We start from the raw sequence: 19,805 nt of genomic DNA on the forward strand, positions 1-19,805 counted from the left end.
CATTATTCCTATCATTATTCAGACGCAAAAACGACCAAACTATTGTAATTATTATATTTTTAATAATTTATCAATAATTTAAAATTTAATCAAAATCTTAAATTTTACTACTACTAGTTTACAAAATTAAAGTCTTAAAAAATAAAAATAAAAATAAAAATCATTTATATTTTCTTTTTTTATGATGGCAATCCACAATATAACTATTGACAGCTATTATTTTAATTGAATTATGAAATAAAATATTACTACTTCCGTCTCTGAAAGTTTGACACAGTTTACTATTTCGGTCCGTTCCTGAAAGTTTGACACACTCCACTTACCATTTTTTGTAGTGGACCCCATATTCCACTAATTCATTCCTACTCACATTTTATTATAAAACTAATACGTTAAAAGTAGGACCTACATCCCACCAACTTTTTCAACTTACATTCCATTACATTTCTTAAAACCCATGCCGGGTTAAAGTGTGGCAATATTTGGGGGACGGAAGAGGTAGTAAATAATTCCCATGTGAATTAGTGTATCTACCAGATGAAAAATGTGTGAAAATCAACTGATTTAAAAAATGGCCTTCCTGTAGTGGGTGGCCATATTGGGGTATGGCTAGTGTTTTATGCCAAAATAGCTGCCACGATGGGAAAATAAATTAAAATTATTATTCCTCTCATCTTATTAGTTTCTGTATTTAAAATCATTCGTTTTTTCAATTGATTACTAATTATTTTTTTCTAAGAACGGAAGAAATTAAACATTTATTATTATTATTTCTGAAATAAATCCTACCAACCGGTTTGAATATAATTTTTACAATTTTACTTATGCTTTTACAAATAAATCAAATCAGGTTAAAATCCTGTATACAACTCTCCAAACTCCAACTCTCCAAGCTGTGAGAGTTCATATATTTTGAATTATATATATGGAATACTAGACTTGTTTTGAATTATATATATGGAATAAAATATACTACTACTTTCCACATTAATTTATTCCGTATCTCCCACGTGAAAATAGTGTAAAATCAGTCAGGTATGAAAAATGTACAGCGTGACACGGATAGAAATTCAACTAGTCGTATTTAACTAAATATAGTATGCGATAAAAGAGCATTACAGTAATATAGACCCTTTTGGTTGACCAACACATGATTTGTGAGTATAAATTGGTGAGCAAACAAACTACAATTCATATAATCATATAATTCATAACACAGAGAGAGATTATATAATTTGTTACTACATTAATTAGAATGGCAACATATAGCATTATGGCTGAGGCTTCAAGCTGTGTGGGGGATGTAAGGCCACCTATGACCAATCATGAGCCAAGCATTTGGGGTGACATTTTCTCTAATTACTCTTCTTTTGCAAACCAGGTATATTATATATCTTTATTACTTGATTAGTTTCAACATATTTATAGGCAGAGATGTGATCAAATGAAAATCCTAAATATTGTACAAACTCAAAACTATGATCTGGATCATCAGAAAATGTCAACAGATAAAAAAAAACATCAACAGGAAAATGTTAACAGAATTTCAACGGTGATGTTGTGTTGATAATGTGTTGACATTAAAATATTGAAATTTTACATTGTGTTGATACGGTATTGAAACTGTGTTGAAGCTGTGTTAAGGAATTTTGAATTTGTATAATATATAAGTTTGCATTTTATCACTAACCCTTATAGGCACGTAGAATTAATTTGTGTTCAACAAATAATATGAAGGAACGAGAAAAGTACGAATTAGAAGCAATTGAAGCATTGAAGGAAGAAGCAAGAGACATGCTAATGGCAAAAACAACTCCTCTCAACCAATTGATATTAATCGACACGGTTGAGCGGTTGGGATTGGCCTATCTTTTCGAGAACGAAATCGAACACAAACTCAAACAAATCAAACATGACGACGATAACCTTCTTCACCGTTCCGATTTATTCACTACAGCACTTGGATTCCGCTTGCTAAGGCAACACCGCCACCACATTTCTTGCGGTATAATCTATATATATACATGCAATTAATCTCATTATATATTATTTGATTATTGAATTTAACTACATGAATGAATAACAGATGTTTTCAGCAAGTTTGTTGGCAAGGATGGTATGTTCGAAGAAGGCGACATTGAGGGAATGTTAAGCTTGTATGAAGCAGCTCATGTTCGATTTAACGAAGAGAATATATTACAAGATGCTGCCGATTTTACAAGGCGTTACTTGAGTAGTCGAGTAGCGGGATTAGAGTCTCACCTTAAAGATAGAGTGAAGCGGGCTTTGGAGCGCCCGCTTCATAGAGATATCCCCATCGTCTACGCTCGGATTTTCATCTCTATATATGAAAAGGATCCCTCAAGAAATGAACTTCTTCTCAAACTGGCTAAGCTCCACTTCAACTTTTTGCAGAAGCTATACAGGAAAGAACTCTCCCAACTCTCCAGGTAAATATTAGTACTAATTGTATAGTGATTAATTTGAGGCGTGCGTGCCTATTTATTAATTAAAATCTTTATCTATTTATTTTTTTAAAATAAGGTGGTGGAATGATTTTGATTTGAAATCGAAATTACCATATGCAAGAGATCGATTGGTGGAGGCGTATATGTGGTGTGTGGGATACCATTATGAACCTCACTACTCTTATGTTCGAATTGGACTTGCTAAAGGCATTCAAATCATTGGAGTTATGGATGATACATATGATAATTATGCTACAATCAATGAAGCTCAACTTTTTACTGAAATATTACACAAGTAAGTCTTCATGTATGTACATAGTATATATATTTTTATCTTAATTAATTAAATTGGAATATTGGATTGTAGGTGGAATATGGATGAAACTGATCAACTCCCTGAATACATGAGAACTGTTTATCATTTTATCACGAGTACATGCGAAGATTATGAACGCGACGCACTCAAACTCGGGAAAGCCTTCGCAACTCCTTATTTTCATAGGAACGGTTAGTAGTACTTGGTATATATTTATGTAGGGATGTATTCAGGTCAGAACGCTAAATATTGTCAGAACGTCAAACCATGTACATTTTATGCACATATAATGTACCACCCCTATATGTAATAATGTACATCCCCATATAATGTACATTGTACATTATATGGGGGTGATACATTATTACATATGGCCCATATGGGGGTGGTACATTATATGTGCATAAAATGTACATGATTTGACGTTCTGACCGTAACACTGTTCTGACCGTAACACACCCCTATATTTATGTATGTCCAAATAATTATATAATTTTTCAAATGTTAGTAATTGATTCTGAAAAATTATAGTATTTGTATAATGTTGAATGAATTTGATCCAGGTGCAACAACTTGGAAGGGCTTACAATCAAGAGCTAAAGTGGGTCATGGAAAGACAATTGCCTCCATTTGAAGACTATGTTAAAAACTCAGAGATAACCAGCTGCATTTTTATCATGTTTGCTGCTATTATTCCTGGTTTGAAATCTCTCACCCAACAAACTATTGATTGGATGAAGAGTGAGCCCAAAATAGCGATATCAACGGGTATGATCGGTAGATATTGGGACGACATAGGCTCTCATCATGTAAGTTACTTAAGATTAATTAAATCTACTCCATATATATTTATTTGTTAGCATTCAATTAATCTTGGTGCATTTAATCCATTTGAAGCGCGAGAGCAAGGGAGGGCAAGTGTTCACTGCAATCGACTGCTACATGAAACAACATGGCGCAACGAAGCAAGAAACACTATCAAAGTTTGGTGAATTAGTTGAGGAAGCATGGATGGATGTGAACAAGGAATGGGTCGAGACAACGTTCGTGTCAACAGAAATAGCCCTTCAATTTCTCAACTATGCTCGAATGTGCGATGCCAGTTACAACAACAGCAACGGAGACGGGTATACAGATCCTCAAATGGCCAAGTCAAATGTCCTTACTCTCTTTATCAATCCAATACTGATTTGATTATTTTTGTTACACGTTCACGAATTATCAAAGAGAAGAGCTATTCGTCCACCAAGTCGATTGGGGCGTCTTTGAGTTTCTTTCTTTAAAGTTGTCGTTGTAAGTGAGTCGAGCGTTTTATAAGCTCATTTATAGGTTTTTTCTTCATTTGGTTGTTTTTGAAATAATAATCATCTTCTCCCTAAACACTAAGCCTTATCATATCTTTCCCTAGGGATTGGCCTAGCATAAACCATAAAGCTTCTCATATACTTTATATATTATTGCATTTCATGTAAAATACATGTACACATATATACAGCAATTCAACCCATGAAAAGATGTGTGAAAACATACATTATACTAAGGCCTCAACATTCACAAATTGAGTCTCCTTACATAAACAGAGGTGAATGAGATTAGGCATCAATGTGTATAGGCAGCCTTCGAATCCACCCCCCATTGTCGATGTAAGAGATACTTGTAAATAACTTAAGCTCCCGCCTAGCTCGTTAAGGTTTTTCCCACGCCACACGCTTCGACTTGTTCGATCCTGCTCCTCGCATTCTTCTTCTACAAAAGTTATCCTGCTCCTGATCACATTATGCCCACTTAACATATTTCTTTAATTTTTTATCTATCGAAATTTTAAATTTATTTAAATTTTATCATAAGTCCGAGCTAAATTCGCACAAAAATATTTTTTCAAATTATATTTAAAAAACATAGCCTAATTTTTCTGCGTTCGCCCCTGTCTGATCAACACAACACCGACAATAGCTACACAACAAAACAGAAGAAGAAAACTATAGGATGAATTATATGGTTACTCATGGCCGATGAAATTCCAAGCATCCCATCCTCGGGGAACAACGAGATTTGAGAGAGAGGAAGCGTAGTAAATGACTCGGGAGTAAGCCTTCCACGCTCTACCAAGGAGGGCGTTGCCCTTTCCGCCGACACTGCAGCGTTTGAACACGAAGCCCGTGGTTCATCTGGGGTATGTCCTGCCTGTGCTTCATATTAATCTTCTTGATGAGATTTAAACATTTCTGTAGGGATCAGATCACTCGGGATTCACTAATTATCGGGACCTCTTTTATTGATTGAGCTCTGAGATGGCTAATCTCAGAAGTTACAAGCCAAGTACAAGCAATCGATAACAAGATTACAAAAGAACTAAGATAACAACTAAGTATCTATTACAGAGTCAAAACCCTAATAAAAAACCCTACCTCACTTCAGATCCTTGACCAGATCTGGAATCCAAGCTGCTACTGATTGGGATACCTGCACACTAGATACACAAGTTAGTAATCACAAGGCAAAGGATCCTTTCGGATCTAACCAGAACAGAACAATCTAAAGGTTAGAAGATTTAGGATATGGCTCAGGTCGCACACACACGACTTCACAGAGCCAAGGACCTCCTCAATCTTTACCAACAAGTTTCAAACCAACCCTAACCCCTAGGGATACTCCAACTGCTACAACACTGAGACCACCTCAGTTCACAAGGATCTAACACCGATCTCTCAGAACACTGCTTCGCAACACAAGAACCCTCGAAGAAGCCTCCAATCACACAAGAATCCAACAAAGAAGTTGGACAAACCCTAGATCTGAGAAGGAACACACAAGTACTCACTTCACTCAGAATCTAAACCAATGAACCTCTCTAGAACTGAGAATCATCGATAGAAACAAGAGATTGGAGAAGATCGCCGGCGAACGGCACCAGAATCTAGAGAGAGAGAAGAGAGAAGCTGGAGCAGATCGCAAGAGGGAGAGAGAAAGTTCTGGAATCAACGAGAGAAGGCAATGGGTCACAAGACTCATAACAAACACACACATTAATCCAACGGTCCCAGACCACGATCCTTGTGAGATAGCCACGTGGCAGCCATCGTAGCATCCCAGATAAGTTATTGGGCCAAACCAAACTGGGTCACCAATAATGGTATGGGCTACACGAATTAAATCATCCCATCAAAATAATATCAAAAGCGCAACACAATTAGAGTCTATAGTACTTCACATACTCCACCTTCGACTAAATTGGGTAAATAGAGGAGAGCCACGGTCATGTGTTGCTTTCATCACAGCTACAAGGCCCTCTCAAGACATCAAAGAGTTTTTTAGCTCATTAGTCAAGAGATAAGGCCGGGTTGCCTAATAAGACACCAGATGGCAAGCCAATTAGTCTTATAGGACTTTACTGCCTTGTGATTTCAAATTAAGCCAAGGCCTAAATGAATCATCAAGGTCTGCCCCGGGACATGCAGATGCACATGCTAACCACAATCAAAATGCAGCCTTTTAATGCAAGAAAGCAATTTTTCAACAGGTAAACACATAGTGCCCATGTCAGCAGGATTCTTATCAGTATGCACCTTATGCAACAAAACCTCAACTTTTTCAACAACATCTCTAATGAAATGGAACCTAACATCTATATGCTTGGTCCTATCATGAAACACGAGGTTTTTGCATAATTGTATAGCAGTCTGACTATCAGAATACATAGCAGGATATCATTTAAAAATTAAGTTCAGAGAGAACTCCCTTTAGCCAAATAGCCTCCTCCATAGCCTCTGTGATGGCTATATATTCTGATTCAGTAGTGGAGAGGGCAACTATGTGTTGCAATTGAGATTTCCAACTAACACAAGACCTACACACATTAAACACATAAGAAGTAGTGGACTTTCTCTTGTCCTTGTCATTAGCATAGTTACAATCAACAAAGCCACATAGCTCAACACCATCATCACACTGAGAAGCACAGACCATACTTAGAAGTATGTTTCAGATATCTAAGGAGCCATTTCAAAGCCTCCTAGTGCACAGGTCCATGATTAGATATATATCTACTCAAGCAAGACACAACATAAGTAATATCAGGCCTAGTACTAACCATCAAGTACATCACAGAACCTATAGCATTGGCATAAGGCACCTTTTTCATGGAAGCAATATCAGCATCAGACTTAGGACACAAATCTTTACTCAAAAAAAAATGAGAAGCTAAAGGCACAATAGCAATTTTAGCAACAATCATGTTAAACTTTTGCAAGATCTTATGCACACATGGTTCTTGGTGAAGCACAAGGACAAACTCCTTTTTGTTCCTAAAGATATTGATACCCAAAATCTTTTGAGCATCACCAAGATCTTTCATTTCAAAGTTATCACACAGAGCAGCTTGTACATGCTTAATAGACTTAAGGCAGGGTCCCATAATCAGCATATCATCAACATATAGCAACAAGAACACATGATTTTTATCAATATTTTTCACATATAAGCAAGCATCAAAGGTACTTCTGACAAACTCAAGCTTCTGCATACAACAATTAAACTTGATATTCCATTGTCTAGAAGAATGCTTTAAACCATACAAAGTCTTTTTCAGCAAGCAAACATGATTGTGGTACTTAGGATCAACAAAACCCTCAGATTGCTTCATATAGATAGGTTTATCTAAATCACCATGCAAAAACTTAGTTTTGACATCCATTTGTTTCAACTACCAATCAAAGTGAGCACATAGAGCAAGCATAAGTCTAACAGTAGTAAATTTCACAACATGAGCAAATATTTCAGTATAATCTACCCCCTCTTGTTGAGTAAATCCTTTGGCCACAAGTTTGGCCTTGTACCTTAAGCCATCTACCTCATTTTTCAATTTGAATAACCATCTGCAATCAACAACAGAAGCACCAGCAGATAGAGGAACAAGTAACCAGGTACAATTAACTCTCAGAGATAGTATTTGTAAGATTTATTTGTGTTGTTGAAGCACCAGCAGGTAGAGGAACAAGTAACCAGGTACAATTAACTCTCCGAGATAGTATTTGTAAGATTTATTTGTTTTAGCAAGTTCATGTACTTTCATATTCGAAATATTATTAAACAAAAAGCCTAAAAGAATCGATCAAAAAAATAGTTTTGATTTTGCTATCTCTGCTATTGAATTCATCGTGTGTGTGCCACTTTATAAAATACCTAAACATTGATTGTATTGGCAGTATGTGACATGTGGGATTCAATTAGATTCTAAAAATATGACAAACTTTGTCTTTATATATGGTTACAAACTCACAAACGTGTATATGCTCCATCCAATCACATCATTTTTGTGTGTAACGGTGTAAGTTCAATTTATTATTCTTATTTCATTTATAAAAATAAAACAAAACGTGATTATACGAGGATGACTGTAACATCTCGGAATTTATTATTGATAACGTGGAGTCGTGAATGCATTTATTGCATGTGATGCTATGGCCGAGTTGAGTCTAGAGTTTGCGTTGAAAGTTTGAAAAGTCAAACTTATTGATTTTGTGATGTGGCATGTGATTTATTAATTTATGAAGTGAATTATTTGTTAAGGGTAAGTGAGAATATTAGAGAAAACTTTCCATAAATACTAGCCACCTAATTGTTGAAATTTTCGAACCCTAGACCCCTTGGAAAGGGAATTCCATTTTTCCGGATTTAATTTAATTCTTGGGATATTTATCCAAATTAAATCCAAGACCCAATTATTTCCTTATTTTTAAAGAGGAAAAATCGAGCCCCCTTGTGCCTTAGTGATTTTCGAAAATCACCTATTGTGGGAAGGAAAGAATTATTTTATTTTAGTTAATCCCTTCCATACCTAGAATTTAAATATTCTACCAAATCTTTCCATACCTCAAGAGATCTTGCCTTATCTTATTTTAGTTAATATTGAAAATCCATGCCTTATTTAAAAAGGCATAGGGGACGCATTTTTCAATCCCTAATTGGGAGAATTTTTCTTTTATTTTGCTCCGTGATATTTTTTTCTACTCCGTGAAATATACCAAAACCAAATCTTGGCTAATTAAAAAGCCTAATTTTTGAAACCTACATGCCTTGGAACCCTAGAGCTTATTTTTGGTATTTCTTCTTCCCTACCCCATAATATTGATTATTTAATTGTGGAGAATAAAATCTTACCAAATATTCTAAAGATCTTTTTGAGCTCTATAAATAAGAGGAACTCCTAAACCTAGCCATCAAATTTTCGCCCCCCACCCTAAGTACACGCCCCCTCCCTCTTCTCCACACTCTCTCAATTTTCTTCTACTTTTCTTCAATAATCTTTCAACCTTTGAGAAGAATTTGAAGTTTGATCCAAAAATCTTGAAGAACCAAGTCTAATACTTAATTCCTACCGATCGTTTTTCTCATAAGGTATTTTATATTCATCTTCTTCGTTTCTACTCCACTCCTCTTCTTTTTAACCGATTAATTGGTCTTCTTGAACCCTCATGCATCTTGGTTGAGTGAAAGTGGGACAAGGGGATATGGGAATATGTTACATGTGTGTGGCGTGTGTGTGTGGCGTGTGTGTGTGTGTTGTGTTTGTGTAGTGTGTGTTTGATGGCTAAATATTCTTGTGTGACACATGTTGATGTTAGATCTAGTTTTGGAGATGCGAATGGAACTTGTGTGATAAACATGATTTTTGATTGATTAGTAATGATAAGATAAATCGATGGGAAAAGGGAAAAGTTTTGAGACATGCATGAGTAAGAGTAGTGTTGAACCTAATTTGTGATATGTGCCTATGTGATCTAAAAGGTGAAACTTTGGTTGCGAAGCCGGATAACGGAAAAGCGAAACTACTTGAAATCTAAGCAGTCGAGGTGGGCTTTACTCTTAAAACTCTCTTTTATTTTATCAAAAGTATTGATTGGTGTTATAATGGTGGTTTACCTGTTATGCCATACCTATGTTTGTTTTATTGTGATATTGTGTGCCTGATGCCTAGCTTGTGAGTTCGCTCCATTGGACTATAGGGCTATGAATGTGATTATACGAATTTGGGTCTGAGTATGGGCCGCAAACCCTACTAGGCTGTGTATGGGATCGGGAGTCGTCCTTGCTAGTCGGCCGGTCTCGTGGGCGAAAAGTGTGGCCACACTTTCGTCGCACCATGGAAATATTGTAATTGTGATTGTGGAAATTTATGAGAAAATGGGGAGTTATTTTGACTGGCCAGTCTATGGAAAATATATTTTGTGATACTCGTGATATTCTCTTATAACTGCTTAAAACTCGAGTTCACTTGGTAAGGGTGGCATAACTTATAAAACGTTTTGGCAACGAGCTCACTGAGTATTTCAAAATACTCAGCCCTGCATGTGTTTTCCTTATGTGCGGGTTGAACGTTGGCGAGCGGTGGCGGATGTTGAGCTTGTTAACTAATTAAGATGGATAATTTGAGCTTCAAGTGTAGTTGTGTCTTCATACATAGCTGCTCTTTTCTCTTGGTCGTCTTCCGCTGAGTTTTTGATACACTTTAGTGTTATTATGGATACCTTGCACTTATTCCTTTGGTTTTTGAAGCCTTGGGCTTTTCTTGAGGATTTTATCTTGGAAACCATGTCATACTCTTGAGATTATGCTCGTTATTTATGATACCTTCCTATTTCGTATTTAAGCTTCTAGGTTAAGTTGTTGTTTTATTGCTCTGATGTTTTCCTTTAAATGCTTTGGTCAAAACTCTTTAAATGAAACCCTAGCCTATGTTTACTTCTTTAGAGTCCATTTGGGTAACAGCCGCCGCATTTATTGTACCCTAGGAGGGCGGGCTGTTACAATGACAGCACGATCACAATATGCAAATGCTCCATCCATGATAAAAAAAGAAAAGAAAGATGCGCTAGATTTTGTTTGACAAATTTGTCTGCACCATTTTTATTCTTTTGACATACATTGATTGTATTTTGCATGTCTGAAATTTCAGTTTAATTATTTGTAAAGAGATCTTTCAAAGATCAAATCATAAAATATCATATCTTGAAACAACATGCATACATCCCACAAGCCCAATTCCATATTTTGTTTCTTTATATATATTTTTATTTACTTTGCAAAATGAGATTTTTTCATTCATACACATATAAAATGCTAACCAAGTTCACCAAGTTGCTTAATATAATGCTGCTTAATAAAATGCTAACCAAGTTCACATATAAAATGAGATTTTTTTCATTCATACACAATGTACGTATAGAACTTCTTCAAACAAACTTATAACTCAATACTATATAAGGTAATCAAATAATTATTGGATCGATAAAGAGAGCAATAGCAGTTGTCTTGCCCATTTGAGGATCTGTATAAGCGTCTCCATTATTGTGATTGTAACTGGCATCGCACATTCGAGCATAGTTGAGAAATTGAAGGGCGATTTCTCGAGGCACAGACGCTGTCTGGACCCATTCCTTGTTCACATCCATCCATGCTTCCTCAACTCGTTGTGCAAACTCTGATGGCGTCTCTTGCTTCGTTACGCCATGTTGTTTCATGTAGCAATCGATCGCAGTCAGCACTTGCCCTCCTTTACTCTCGCGCTTCAAATTCATCAAATATCGTACCAATATTAATTGAATCTTCACAAATTAATACTATATGTCAATTTGAATCAATAAGTAACTTACAGGATGAGAGCCTATGTCGTCCCAATATCTTCCGATCATACCAGTCGATATCGCAATTTTGGGCTCATTCTTCATCCAATCAATAGTTTAATATTAGGTTGGTTTAATTACTTTAAGGACCTTAAAATTTTTACTTTGTTTAAGCAAATTATTATGGCATAAAATTAACATCAATAATAATAATAATAATAATAATAATAATAATAATAATAATAATAATTATTATTATTATTATTATTATTATTATTATTATTATTATTAACTCAAATGAGTATGATACATTACACAACAGATTTAGGACATCTCCTAGCTGACTTATTAACTCAAATGAGTATGATATATTACACAATACATTACACAATACATTTAGGACGTCTCCTAGCAAACTTATTAACTCAAACGATTATGATATATTACACAATAGATTTAGGACGTCTCCTAACAAACTTATACTAATTCAGATGAGTATTGGATCGATAAGGAGAGCAACAACATTCGACTTGCCCTTTTGAGGATCTGTGTACCCGTCTCCATTATTGTTGCTGTAATTCGCATCGATCATTCTAGCGTGGTTGAGAAACTGAATTGCGATTTCTGTAGACACGAACGATGTCTCGACCCATTCCTTGTTTAGATCCATCCATTCTTCCTCATATAGTTGTGCAAACTTTGATAGCGCCTCTTGCTTTGTTACGCCGTGTTGTTTCATGTAGCAATCCACTACAGTCAACATTTGGCCTCCTTTACTCTCGCGCTTCGAAATCATGCAAGATTAACAAATTAATACTATGAAGAGGTATAATTAATTAATTTGAAGTTACTATAACCTACCTCATGAGAGCCGATATCGTTCAAATATCTACCGGTAAGACCACTTGATATTGCGATTTCGGGCTCACTCTTCATCCAATCAATTGTTTCTTGACTCAGAGATTTCAAACCAGGAATAGTGAAAGCAAACATCATATAAATGGCGCTGGTTATCTCGGAGTTTTTAACATAGTCTTCAAATGGAGGCATTTGTCTTTCCATAAACCAATTTAGCTCTTGATTGTAAGCCCTTCCAAGTTGTTGCACCTGATCCATTCATCATATATAATGCAAATATATTCATGCAATTCTAGCTGATGACGATATAGTTTGAGGGCGAAAATGTCATTTTCTTGTTTTTCTGGATTTTCTTTTAGTTTTCAAAATTTACTGGTTTAGTTATTTAGGTTTCTGGGCCTCATACAAGTGATGGGAAAGTTGGAGGTTTCTATGAATTTTCTTGTGGTTCGGTCATTCATTCTTGCCGGGCGTTAACATAATATACTCCCCCGTCCCTGGAAATTTGTCACTTATTTCCATTTCCATCCGCTCCTGAAAATTTGTCACCTTGCACGACCTCACATTTCACTAATTTCTTCTCTTCATATGTTTTTATAAAACTAATATATAAAAGTATGACCCACGTGCCACTAACTTTTTCAACTCCATTTATATTTTAAAAAAGGACAGAGGGAATATGTTACTCCCTCCGTCCCGCTTTAGCAGTCCCATTGACTTTTCTGCCATCTTTTTATAAAAATAATAAAAAATAGTTAAAGTGGAGAAATGGTAAAGTAAGAGACACAATAATGTAGATAAGACTCTTCTCTATATTATTTTCTCTCTTAATTTACCATTTCACCACTTTAACTATTTTTTATCATTTTTACAAAAACAAGGCAGAAAAGTCAATGGGACTGCTAAAGCGGGACGGAGGGAGTAAAAAATACTCCCTCCGTCCCCTATTAAGAGTCACACTTTTCCATTTCGGTCCATCCCCAATTAAGAGTCACACTTCATTTTTACCATAAATGGTAAGTAGGTCTCACATTCCACTAACTCAATTCACTCACATTTTATTATAAAACCAATATAAAAAAATGGGTCCCACATTCACTAACTTTTTCAACCAACTTTTCTTTACATTTCTTAAAACTCGTGCCCGGTCAAAGTGTGACTCCTAATGGGGGACGGCGGGAGTATATTTTAAAAAGAGATAGGGACAAATTTTTGGGAACGGAGGTAGTAATTAACAAGATTATATATTTGTAGGGGATCAGTTAGTTACACACATATAGTATATAGTACTACTACTAACCGTTTCTTTCAAATAAGGAGTTGCAAAGGCTTGCCCAAATTTGAGTGCGTCGCGTTCATAATCTTCGCATGTACTCAAAATGAAATGGTAAACAGTTTTCATGTGTTCAGGGAGACGATCAACTTCATCCATATTCCACCTGCAACCCAATAATTCAACGAATACAGATTTTATTTTGAACATTAATTATACAGATCCACTTTGAACAATGCAAATTCTTGTCTTTACAAGGTATGCAGATTCACTCTAAAAAAATAGGGAATGCCACGTGTCCATTTTGTAGGCGTTGGATCTTAAAATCATGAGTTTCATATTAGGGTTAGTTATTAGAATTATTTGAATGCATCCCTATAATCATAATCCCTGCACGGGTCCTCTTATATACTTATACCGTCGTGATCTAAAACTAAGACTAAATCTACATTTTTAGATTTTAAAATGAGTGGATGAGATTAAAACTCACAAATTTCAATAAATAATAGAGAAAATATCAACTAAAGGGTAATATCGTCATTATGTTATCATATGATAATTTTCGTGGATTTTTTTTATATCAACAATGTGACACAAGGATTTCAACACAAGTACAAGAAAATATCAACACAGTTTTATAAATATTTTACATACACTATAATGAGCTTTTTTTGCATTTGTTGATAAAATTCTGCTTATCAACGTGTACGAAAATTGAAATATAATCAAATTTCACTACCCGAACATCGTCGAAACATATGCAATTGAGATCTCCTCGGAATCTTTATAAAATTATATTTAATTTAATATATTTTTTGAAAAAAAAAATAATTTAAATCGAGAGAGTTACATAAATTTAAAGTTTTGAAATGATTTTGACGAGAGAGAATTGACATTAATAACCTTTAAATTTATTTACTTACTATTTAAGGAGAAATATAATCTAATTGACATTATTTTTACTATTTGATCTCTTAATCTAATGGCTAAGAATTGGTCTTAGTTTTAGATTATTAATTAGTTAGCAATTGATCATAAACCTCGTACATATCATATATTACACTACTTCTTACTTACTTTTTCTCCATTCTCTCTTACTTTTTTCCCTTTCTCTCTTACTTTACCAATTCTACATTAAAACTCATGTCATACACAAATTGGTCTATTTTTTTTGGACGGATAGAGTATATGGATAGATATGACTTACCTGTCTAAGATTTGAGTAAAAAGTTGAGCTTCATTGATTGTAGAATAATTATCATACATATCATCCATAACTCCAGCGATTAGAACGGCTTTGGCGATTCCAATTCGAACAAAAGAGTACTGAGGTTCATGATGATATCCAACACCCCAAACATAGGCCTCCACCAATCGATCTCTTGCATATGGTAATTTTGATTTCAGATCTAATTCGTTCCACCACCTTTATTTTTCAAAAAACAAAGAAATATCTTGATTAATAGTAGTACTAAATAGGCACGCCTCAGATTGATCATTGCATACTCATACCTGGAGAGCTGGGAGAGTTCTTTCCTGTGTATTTTCTGCAAATAATTGAAATTAAATTTTGCTAGTTTGAGAACAAGTTCATTTCTTGAGGGATCCGTTTCGTAAATAGAGATGTAAATCCGCGCGTAGAAGATGGATCTATCTCTATGAAGCGGGCGCTCCAAAGCCCGTTTCACTCTATCTTTAAGGCCAGACTCCAGCTCTGCTTCGTTGCGTTTCAAGTAACGCCTGGTAAAATCTGCAGCCTCTTGTAGTATCTTCTCGTTGCGAAAACGAACATGAGCTGCTTCATACAAGCTTAACATTCCCTCAACGTCGCCTTCTTCAAACATACCGTCCTTGTTAACAAACTTGTTGAAAACATCTGCTTAAGTAGTTCATTAAGTTAAACTTGATAATTGAGGCGTTTCTTTAAGATATGGGACTTAAGAAAGTTTTAGTGAGTTAATTCAACAAAGAGCAAAGTTAGTGAGTTAATTCAACAAAGAGTAAAGTTTGAGAAAAGATAAAGTAAGAAAGATTTAACGTGTTAAGTTTTAACATAGAGAGTGGAGCAATAGTCCATAATTTTAATGAAATACGAATGAGACAGAAGGAGTATATATACCACAAGAAATATGGTGGCGGTGTTGCCTGAGCAAGCGAAATCCAAGTGATGTAGTGAATAAATCGGATTGGTGAAAAAGGTCGTTATTGTTGTGTTTGATTTGTTGGAGTTTGTGTTCGATTTCGGTCTCAAAAAGATAGGCTAATCCCAACCGCTCAATCGTGTCGATTAATATCAATTGGTTGATAGGAGTTGTTTTTTCCGTTAGCATGTCTCTTGCTTCTTTCTTCAATTCTTCAATTGCTTCTTTGTACTTTTCTAGTTCCTGCATGTTTGTAAAAATAGATTAATTTCCTCTATCATGTTTATACATATGTAAAATATATTGAAATTAACGAATAAAGATATGTACTCCCTCCGTTCCATGTTAATAGAGTTGTTTTACTATTTCGAGAAGTTCCAAGTTAATTGAGTCATTTTTATTTTTGACAAAAGTAATTATCTCTCTTCCTTTATTCTCTCTCCATCTCTCTTACTTTATTCATCATTCACTTAACAGACTATTCTTAAACTCCGTGACGAAAAGAAACGCATCTATTAACAAGGAAAGGGGGGAGTATATTTTATATACATATACCTGGTTTTCTAAAGAAGAGTAATTAGAGAAAGTATCTCCCCAAATGCTTGGCACATGAGTAGTCACAGGTGGCCTTAATTCCCTCACACAGCTTGAAGTCTCAGCCATAATGCTATATGTTGCCATTAATTATGATATCAATTATGATGCTATGAAATTGAAGAAAATTGTTCACCAATTTATACTCACATGAGTCTGAAATTCTAAATAGTAGGTCAACAAAAAAATTATAAACCTATTTGGCTGTGATTAAATATTCTCTGTTTTGTAAATACTAAAAATACCTAAACATTGATTTGGACTTTTGGCAGTATTTGACACGTGGGATTCAAATTGATTCTAATTACTAAAAGTATCTCAAACTTTGTCTTTATATATGGTTACAAACTCACAAACGTGTATATGCTCCATCCAGTAACATCATTAGTGTGTGTAACAGTGTAAGTTCAATTTATTATTCTTATTTCATTTATAAAAGTCAAATAAAACGTGATTACACAAGGATGATAGTATGGTCACAATATGCAAATCAGAAAATTCTCCATCCATGACAAGAAAAAAAGATGCGCTAGATTTTGTTTTACAAAATTTGTCTGCGCCATTGTTTTTTTTCCTTTTGATATACATTAATTTTCTTGTGTATGTCTAAAATATCAGGTTATTTGCAAAGAGATCTTTCAAAGATTCAACCATAAAATGTCAAATCTTGAAACAATTAACATGTCCATACATCCCACAAAGCCCAAGTCCCCTAGCCTTCACAAAAATTACACATTGTTTCTTTATGTTTTTTTTTCTTTACTTTTGCAAATATATTGAGGATTCCATGTTGCTTCAACATTTTTAATAAAAATAAATATATTTGTCCCTTTTTAAATGATTTAAATTGTCTAAGATTTCATAAAAAGTTAAGCCATTGAGTGTAGCATAATTATCATTTTATCTTTCCATCTTTCCAAATTTAATTTTTTTGATTTGGAAGCCCCAATTCGAACATAAGATTACTAGGTTCAAAAAGGTACCCAAACACCCCAAAAATAGGCCTCCCACCAATCGATCTTTAATATGGTAATTTGATTTAAAGGTAAAATTAATTCCACCACCTTTTTTCAAGAAAAAAAAAAAGGAAAATTTTAATTTTAATAAAATAGGCACCCCCTTAATTTGGGAAATAATAGAAATTTTTAAAACCTAGGGGTTGGAGAGTTTTTCTTTAAATTTTTTGGGAAAAAATTTGGGTTTTTGTTTAGCTATTTTGGGAAAGGGTTCTTTCTTGGGGGGTCTTTTTCATATATAGAGATAAAAATTGGGCTGACGAGGGGAAAATTTTCATAACTCATGCGAGTAAAATTCATATCTTTACCTAAACAAAATGTTTTATATACCAAAAATTTAGTATTTATTAAATTTTTTATATGACCAATTTCAATACCGATATGTTATTGGTGTCTCATATAGTATATGTTGTGTTTTAAAATACAAAATTTTTGTTTTTGGTTTTTTAAAGGTTCCCAATTTTTTTCCCCCTTCCCCCCCAAAAAAGGGGGTTTTCCCCCCCCTTTTTTTTTTTTTTGGGGAAAAAAATTTTTTTGGGGGAAGTTAAAAGTTTTTAAAAAATTTGTTTTTTTTTTTTAAAAAAATTTTTTTTTTAAAATTTTTAATTTTTTAAAAAAAAAAAAATTTTTTTTTAAAAAAAAAAATTTTTTTTTAAAAAGGGTTTTTTTTTTCCCCTTTTTTTTAAACCCCCTTTTTTTTCCCAAAAAATTTTTTAATAATTTTTAAAGGGGGAAAAAAAATTTTTTTTTTTTTTTAAAAATTTTTTTGGGGAAAAAAAAAGAAAATTTTTTTCCCTTCCAAAAAAAGGGTTTTAAAAAAATTTTTAAAAAAAAAAAAAAAATTTTGGAAAATTTTTAAAAAAAAAAAATTTTTTTTTTAAAAAAATTTTTTTTTAAAAAAACCCCAAAAAAAAAGGAAAAAAAAATCTTTTTTAAAAGGGGGGGCCGGGGGGAAAATTTTTTAAAAAAAAGGAAAATTTTAAAATTTTAAAAAAAAATTTAAAAAATTTTTTTTTTTTTTCCTTTTTTTTTTTTTTTTAAAAGGGGGGGTTTTAAAATTTTTTTTTTGGGGGGATTAATTTTAAAAAAAAAAAGGGGGGGAAAAATTTAAATTTTTCCTTTTTTTTTTTAAAAATTTTTTTTTTCCCAAAGGGAAAAATTTAAAAAAAAAGGGGGGGTTTTAAAAAAAGGGGGGGTTTTAAAAAAGGGGGGTTTTTTTTTTTTGAAAAAAAACTTTAAAATTTTAAAAATTTTTTTTTTAAAAAAATTTTTTTAAAAAAAAAAAGGGAAATTTTAAAAAAAACCCTTTTTTTAAAAAAGGGGGGAAAAAAAAAAAAAAGGGGGGTTTTTTAAAAAAAAATTTTTTTTTTTCCAAAAACCCTTTTTCCCCCCTTTTTTTTTGGTTTTTTTTTTTTTTTTTCCCTTTTTTAAAAAAAATTTTTTTTTTAAAAAAAATTTTTTTTTGGGGGGGGTTTAAAAAAAACCCTTTTTTTTAAAAAATTTTGGTTTTTTTTAAAAAATTTTTTTTTTTTTTCCAAAAATTTTTTTTAAAAATTTTTTTTAAAAAAATTTTTTATTTAAATTTTTTTTATTAAAAAAAAAAAAAAAATTTTTTTTTTTTTTTTTTAAAAGGGGGGAAATTTTAAAAAATTTTGTAATTTTTTTTGGGTTAAAAAATTTTTTTTTTTTAAAATTTTTTTTTTTTTTTTTTAAAAAATTTAAAATTTTTTTTTAAAAAAAAAAAAAAAAGGGGGGAAAAAAGGAAAAGGAAAATTTTTATTTTTTTTTTTTTTTTGGGGGAAAAAAAAAAAATATTAAAAGAAATTTTTTTAAATTTTTTTTTCAAAAATTTTTTAAAAGGGAAAAAAAAATTTTTTTTAAAAAAAAAAAAATAAAAAATAATTTTTTTAATCAAAAAAAATTCCGAGGGGTTTTTTTTTTAAAAGGGGTTTTAAAAAAAAAAAAAAAAATTTTTTTTGAAAAATTTAAAAAAAAAATTTTAAAAAAAAATTTTTTAAAAAAATTTTTTTGGGGTTTTTTTTTAAACCCCTTTTTTTTTTGGGGGGTTTTTTTTTTGTTTTACCCCAAAAAATTTTTTTTAAAAAAAAAGGGAAAAAAAATTTTTTTTTTTAAAAAATTTTTTTTTAAAAAAATTTAAAAAAAATTTTTCTTTTTTTTTTAAAGGCCAAAAACCCCCTTTTAAAATTTCCAAAAATTTTTTTCCCAAAAAAATTTTTTAAAAATTTTAAAAAAAAATTTTTAAAAAAATTTGGGGGAAAAAAAATTAAAATTTAAATTTAAAACCCCAAAAGGGGGGGGAAAATTTAAAAAAAAAAAAAAAAAAATTCCCCAAAACCCCGGGGGAAAAAAAGGGGGGTTTTTTTTAAAAAAAAAATTTTGGAAAAAACCCCCCTTTTTTTTTTTAAAATACATACCTACCCCTTTAATACTATAAATAGAGATTATGACGTGTATAATTTTGTTCTCCATAATATAACTATTGACTGCTATTATTTTA

At 32.7% G+C, this 19,805-nt stretch overlaps 2 protein-coding genes and 1 pseudogene across 2 annotated transcripts; 1 reads left to right on the top strand and 2 right to left on the bottom strand.

The window, feature by feature from the left end:
• The first annotated feature begins 1,255 nt into the window (after positions 1 to 1,255).
• On the top strand, positions 1,256 to 4,125 carry LOC125218279 (annotated as a pseudogene).
• Positions 4,126 to 11,051: 6,926 nt separating this feature from the next.
• Positions 11,052 to 11,518, bottom strand: LOC125218278 (gamma-cadinene synthase-like). Its single transcript, XM_048119916.1, has 2 exons — positions 11,436 to 11,518; positions 11,052 to 11,348 (listed from the first exon to the last, which is right to left on the bottom strand). The coding sequence occupies exons 1-2, from the start codon at positions 11,508 to 11,510 to the stop codon at positions 11,052 to 11,054; spliced, it is 372 nt and encodes a 123-aa protein (XP_047975873.1). The 5' UTR covers positions 11,511 to 11,518.
• A 210-nt stretch (positions 11,519 to 11,728) lies between these two features.
• On the bottom strand, positions 11,729 to 16,374 carry LOC125218276 (gamma-cadinene synthase-like). The gene is made up of 7 exons (XM_048119914.1): positions 16,233 to 16,374; positions 15,656 to 15,920; positions 15,049 to 15,412; positions 14,744 to 14,962; positions 13,564 to 13,702; positions 12,267 to 12,512; positions 11,729 to 12,189 (listed from the first exon to the last, which is right to left on the bottom strand). Exons 1-7 carry the CDS (start codon positions 16,356 to 16,358, stop codon positions 11,893 to 11,895), a joined length of 1,656 nt encoding a protein of 551 aa, XP_047975871.1. The 5' UTR covers positions 16,359 to 16,374; the 3' UTR covers positions 11,729 to 11,892.
• Positions 16,375 to 19,805: the final 3,431 nt, after the last annotated feature.

The sequence above is a fragment of the Salvia hispanica genome, chromosome 4, assembly GCF_023119035.1.
Source record: "Salvia hispanica cultivar TCC Black 2014 chromosome 4, UniMelb_Shisp_WGS_1.0, whole genome shotgun sequence".
NCBI lineage: Eukaryota > Viridiplantae > Streptophyta > Magnoliopsida > Lamiales > Lamiaceae > Salvia > Salvia hispanica.